At 37.7% G+C, this 5,996-nt stretch overlaps 1 protein-coding gene across 1 annotated transcript; it reads right to left on the reverse strand.

Annotated features, from left to right (window-relative positions):
• Window positions 1-1,091: 1,091 nt before the first annotated feature.
• Window positions 1,092-5,665, reverse strand: LOC114406909 (F-box/kelch-repeat protein OR23-like). Its single transcript, XM_028369762.1, has 3 exons — window positions 4,997-5,665; window positions 4,368-4,853; window positions 1,092-1,659 (listed from the first exon to the last, which is right to left on the reverse strand). The coding sequence occupies exons 1-3, from the start codon at window positions 5,419-5,421 to the stop codon at window positions 1,368-1,370; spliced, it is 1,203 nt and encodes a 400-aa protein (XP_028225563.1). The 5' UTR covers window positions 5,422-5,665; the 3' UTR covers window positions 1,092-1,367.
• Window positions 5,666-5,996: the final 331 nt, after the last annotated feature.

A 5,996-nucleotide genomic window follows, 5' to 3' on the forward strand; every position in this document is an offset into this window, starting at 1 on the left:
ATTATGTACGGTCATCATAGGGTCATATATGGAATGAATAGAAGGTTGGCGACATCACCAAAAAATTCTTATACGGTCTTCAATCTTCATTCAATAACTGTGGTATATGCCCCATGCCTCAGCGGGTGCAAGGAAAACAGCAATTGCATCATGACCGAAAGTTATTATGGATCAGATGGTATCATGGTTTCGTATTTCTTGTCCTAGAAGGCATCATCTTTGTCTACCTACAACGTCAACTAGGTAGAAAAACGTATCACGTTTATTTAATGGACCACAAAACTTACGTTACCCATGAATCAGATAGCATCTAATTTCAATTTTCTGATTCCTGGGGTAACTACGTCAAAGAAATTAACAAGTATTTCTGTGAACAAATGACTTTCCTTTTTGAGGGGGGGAAATTAACCGACAGGTGTATGATTATGTATTAATGATTTTAAATAATTCAAAAACTAATTGGATTTGTGATCTAATAACAGAAATTTACTTATAGAAATAATAAAATAATACAGTAAAATATCAATCAATTTTAAAAACATGTAAAAAGCCAACAAAGATTAATCCAATTGACAAGGAACAAACTCATATTCCAAAAAATTTAATTCCAACTATCAATGTAAAAACTTTGTTGAAAATTGATCCATAAATACCTTTATAAGCACTCTTTGAGTCCTAAGGCATGCTCTGAGCTTGTGAGTTTTCGGAACCCTACTCACCTAAGTTTTTATGAATGAATAAAAAGTACAAATTTTATAAACTTAATTTACTTCATAAGAATTTTTAGCGTGCTTGCTGCCTTTCAAAATTGGAGTAAAATGGGACAATAAGAAGGCTTCTGAAGTTAGCAAGGCTTAACCCTAATGCAAGTGTTTGTATTAGTTTATTCTATGTTTAAAGAAATTATAATCAAGATTTTTCAAGAGCTTTTTTTCTTAAACTGCGTTTTTTCTATAATTTAGGGAAATCTAAATGTGTATGAAAAATGAATATTTTAATAACTTTTTGTAAATGTGAAGTGGATGTGACAAGGAAGATGCCGAGATGTCTCCCAAGTAATTCAAAACTGGCACTAATTCAACTCGAGTACAAAATCAAGCAAATTTGCAAGTTTCACTCATTTCTTTATCCATTATAAATATTTCAGTACTTCAGGATTACAACACTAGAAAAAGCTGATACTATACGTCACTTGTATCCAAATTTAGATGGTATCAACTAATACAAAGTGAATGCCCCGATCAAGACATACTACATACAGAAATATACAAATAAGCCACCTACATGGAATCTGGTGGATCAAATGATGCGATACACAATCAATTTGGAAGTGATCCCTATACTATACAAATAGGATGCAACATTATTCATAGACAAATTGAGCTCAATACAGCACTATTAATATCTATAGGGTAATGGAAAGGTGATTTTGCAACAAGCGATCTCCATGTCTTCTTTTTTGGGTCATATATTTGAATGAACAGAGTTCCTGCCCTCTTATGTTGTCTGGACCTTCGTGTTTCTGTAAAATCAACGACACATAAATGTGTCACTACATAAAGCTCCCCGTCTAACACAACAACACCAAAGGACGAATTGTAAGGAGCTTTTCTTGGCACACGAGACTCGTATAGCCAACGATTAGAAGACATGTCATATCTACATTCGTCATGAAAAGAAGTCAAAGACAGATTTACAACTTCAGAAGTTTTGGAATTGTAATTAACAAGTAAACAAAATGAGCCATCAAGAATGTTGCATGATCACTACTCAAGTAGGTGGATTACAAGCAGTTCAGGAATGCAGGGACTTACAATGAGGGGGGGGGGGGGGGGGGGGGGGGGGGGGGGGAGCACAAGAATCAATTAGGATTAGTGTTTTAATGAATATTAGCCTATTTGTTTATAAGCAAAAGGCCGTTTGCAGTAAGCAAACTTGATTTCAACAGCTGAGAAATCATCATGTCGGGAAAATTTTCATGAGTTTCTTATTAAACATCATGAAATTCTTCCACCAAATGGACCTTATACATAATACAAGGGATTAAACAATGTATATCTGTTGGTTAGCATTCCACTTATGGTCTACTAGATGACTCATAAGCAAGCTAAGTAAACAATATAAGTATTTAATTATCTCAAAGTGTATTAAAGCAAACCCTTATCATGATTCTTCCTAAACGTTGAATAAATGGAGCTCAAATAGCCTAGCAAGAGGCAGGAACACTCCCCACTACATAACCATTGGTCAGTTAAGCAAAACTTTTGACCATGCTTGACTCATTTGTCCATTTTGTCAAGATCCATCAGAGTAAAAAAAAAAACATAATTTTTCAAGTTCAAAAAATTACAAAAATAGATTGTATGCACATGCAAAAGTTACTGTGCGATTAGAAGCATTTGGCACAAATTTCTATTATCCTATATACGAGTGTCATGTCTTCATAATTAGAATTTCATGAGTTTCATATTCAAGTCTTCCAAACTTCAAGGGATAATCAATTTGAATTTCGCAAACATCAGAATAATTTATAATTTATTCTACACATTTTACACTTCACACTACAGCATTCATATAACTGCAAATATTTTCTACACTGATTGACAGACACAAGACACAACTATTGACTACACACATAATTTCTTTTCCTAATAACACGTACTTATTGCCAGAAAACCGCAATTGATTATAGTTTATAGAGCCAAGTTTCTAAGTGGTAACATGATGAAAGTAGTCTAACCACTACCCTTTTGTAACTCGTTAGCTTTAAACCTAAGACCTATACACAACATTAAACCCAAATCTGCATCTGCCCAATCATGATATTATAGGGTACATATTAAACAAGACAAATATATTGGACCTAGTAGAATAAGGTTTTGTTGTTGTTGCAAGTAGCTAAACACATGTTTAACAAAGGGTACATATTAATGACACAAGTATCTAAACAGATGTTTTAACAAGTTCAAAACGCAAATAAACAACCCGCATGTACAATACAAGATCACAATTGCAACTACAAGTTTATAGTCATAGTACATTTAAGGAGTCAAATTTGGGCTCTTTATTCATCAAATCAAAGAAATCTGAAACTTGTCTTTTTCCCTATGTCATTTAATTATTTTGCTTGACAATATTTTAAGATCATGTAATGTGTATGAGCCTTATAACAAGACAAAGGCCTCCAACAGTCTAACCTACCAAAGACAAGACAAGCCTTCTGTGAAAACAAATGCTTCTAGGTTCTAACTACTAAAGACAAACCAAGTGCCAGCAAGAAATGACAGAGGACATAAATAGAGAAATACAGCTCAGAAACAATAGCTGCAACCAGGAAAACCAACACTCAGTTCAGTTCAAGTAACACAAACTGGGAAACCCAGCAGAGAACACATGAACAACAAAACACACAAACCAGAAACAGGGGAATAAAAAAACCAAAAAATTCAGTCTAGAAGTCCCACATCCCGAAAATATTGATCAAAGTTACATCATCACCCATCTCAAATTATCAATTACACTCCGTTGTTGAGCTGAAGTAACACAGCACCATAGGCTACCCAAGGACACACTCCACTTCAGTCTCGTAGTTTTTGAAAGGGGCATGAATTTGAAAGGAAAAGGTGAAATTCGGTTCGAGTACGCTGAACTGGGTGATTTAAGTTGAAGTGTGTGAGTTTTGGTGGGCTGGACGTGGTATTATTTTGTTCTGCCCAATCCACTAACAAGCTTTTGGTACAAAATTTGAGAATAGCTAGAAATGAAGATTCAGTGATCTTTTAAAAGTAAGATATGATTGTGTTCTTAACTGTGAATAGGATCACAGAATCTGACACAACATGGAATAAGACTTTGACTACCATGCACCAAACAAGTGCCTAAAACGAATTTCTTAGAAGAAAATCTACAACTAACACGTATAATTGACAGCTCAAGCTTAACAAAAAAGGGAAGAAGCACGCATATCAAGCACAAACTTGTCCAACAAACAACACAACAAAGCATACTGACATAGTAAAATCATTATCCATGAATAAAACTTGAAACGCACATTAAGAACTAGTTTAAATCAAAAGCCAAGATGATTATGCCACTCCACTTATCAAACCTTTTTCCTTTTAAGAGAACAGCCTAAACATCTAACACACTTGTTCCAATTCTAATCAGCAAAACCATAATACAAAACAACACAAAGAATGACCCCCCAATAGTAAGTAAGCCAACCAGCCTCCTTTCTTTTCACAACATCAAAATTCAACAATAACAACCAGAATAATCTAATCAATGTAATGTAATGCACAAGCATAAGCACAAACTCAAGAGCCATCAATTACCAATAGCAATTAATTAATTAAGCATAAAAATACCTCAAAATCTCATTGGCATCAAGCATGAAAAGCATGGGGCATCCATTATCATCAACCACAACAATCTTCCCAACCCTGACCCTCTCCCCATTCCCCCACATATCCCCAACCTCTCTCCACGCGCCACTCTCCACTCCCATCACCACCGCATCCCTATAATACTCATCCACCGGAAACACCCCGGAAATCGTCCTCGACGCGCCGTACCCCCCCATCACCCAGAACTCCCTCCCCTCCCCTCCGACAAACCCGACACACCCGGCGCGAAACCCGGGAAGATTCTCCATCGGCACCCACCGGTCTCTCCCCACCTCATACCGCTCCGCCGACCGAATCCTCGACCCGGCCGCCCCGAACATCGTATGCCTCGAACCCCCGCCGGCCACATAAATGCTCCCGCCGGCCGGCACCACCGCGCAGGCGAAGCTCCCCCTGGGAGACAGCATTGGGGCGCGTGGCTCCCACGAGAAGTCGTGGAAGTTGAACCTGAACGGGAGATATAAGGTTGGTTTAGTGATAAAAGAAGAAGGTATGGAGAGAGAGAGGTCGGATTCGAATCTCCAGTAACAAAAACTAACAATACTAATGACTAACATTTGCCCATAAAAAAAAAAAAAAAAAAACTGAACCTGAACGTGGCGGAGGACGGGGAAGGGCGATCGATGGGGAAGGAGCGCGTGTCGAAGAGGGACCCACCAAGGACATAGAGGTGGGGCCCGACGGAGACAGCGGCGAAGTTGCAGAGGCCGTACACGTGGGGGCTGCAGGGCATGGGAGGGAGCGGGCACCACGCGAGCGAGTTCGGATCGAAGAGAAAGGGTGAAGCGAGTGAAGGATCTTGCGGGAAGATGCAGAGAAGGTGGTTACGTTTGTTCAGCGAGGCTAAGAACGATTTCGAGGAGAGGAGCAGTTTCCATGATTTGCATGTCGCTTTGAGCCTCCCGTGGTGGGAGTAGGGGACCTTCGAGAGGATCGACGCCGCTACGTCGTTTGGGAGACCAGGGATTAGCGTCGCGCCACCGCCACCGCCGCCGCTGTCCCAATCGGAATTCATGTTCGGTTAATTGGTTTGTGGTTTTGTTGTCAACGCTGCGCGCGTTTGCATTGCCGTGTTCGTTTGTTTTCTACTATATGCTTCACTTTGTATTGAGGAGCAAAAAGATAAAACACTTTTTTTTTGGGGTTTTCTTTTTTAGCAAGACAGTGGGATGGGATGGGATGGGAGTCGGAATGGAACCAACAGTTGGACCTTTCTATGTTCCATCTAAGGTTGTGTCTCATAACTCTTCTTATGCGTGTCTGTGTTTTTACATGTTGGTTTTTTTAGGACAAATATCAATGATTAATTTGTTAACGAAAACGATTGAATTTGTGATTTTTTTAATCATTTAATCAATTTTATATTTTCAATTTTTGCATAGAATTGATTGATAACTTAATTTAAGGTTTATAAAATGTTACCTAAAATTATGTAAGTATAAGATAGTTTATTAAATTTATAGAAAACTGTTTAAATTTTAGTATTTTATTATTTTTGAAACAAATCGACAAAAAGATATTGTTGTTTATAGAAACTTCAAAAAACTATGAAAAGAAAAGTTTGTCTTAATTAAGATAAAAAAAATATAT

Source organism: Glycine soja, chromosome 3 (assembly GCF_004193775.1).
Source record: "Glycine soja cultivar W05 chromosome 3, ASM419377v2, whole genome shotgun sequence".
Classification (NCBI taxonomy): Eukaryota; Viridiplantae; Streptophyta; class Magnoliopsida; order Fabales; family Fabaceae; genus Glycine; species Glycine soja.

Coding starts and splice junctions, on each gene's coding strand:
- LOC114406909 (XM_028369762.1), bottom strand. CDS start 5,421: ATGAATTCCGATTGGGACAGCGGCGGCGGTGGCGGTGGCGCGACGCTA. Junction 4,854..4,996: donor CCGTCCTCCGCCACGTTCAG/GTTCAGTTTTTT, acceptor TCTCCCGTTCAG/GTTCAACTTCCACGACTTCT. Junction 1,660..4,367: donor GATGCCAATGAGATTTTGAG/GTATTTTTATGC, acceptor TGACGAATGTAG/ATATGACATGTCTTCTAATC.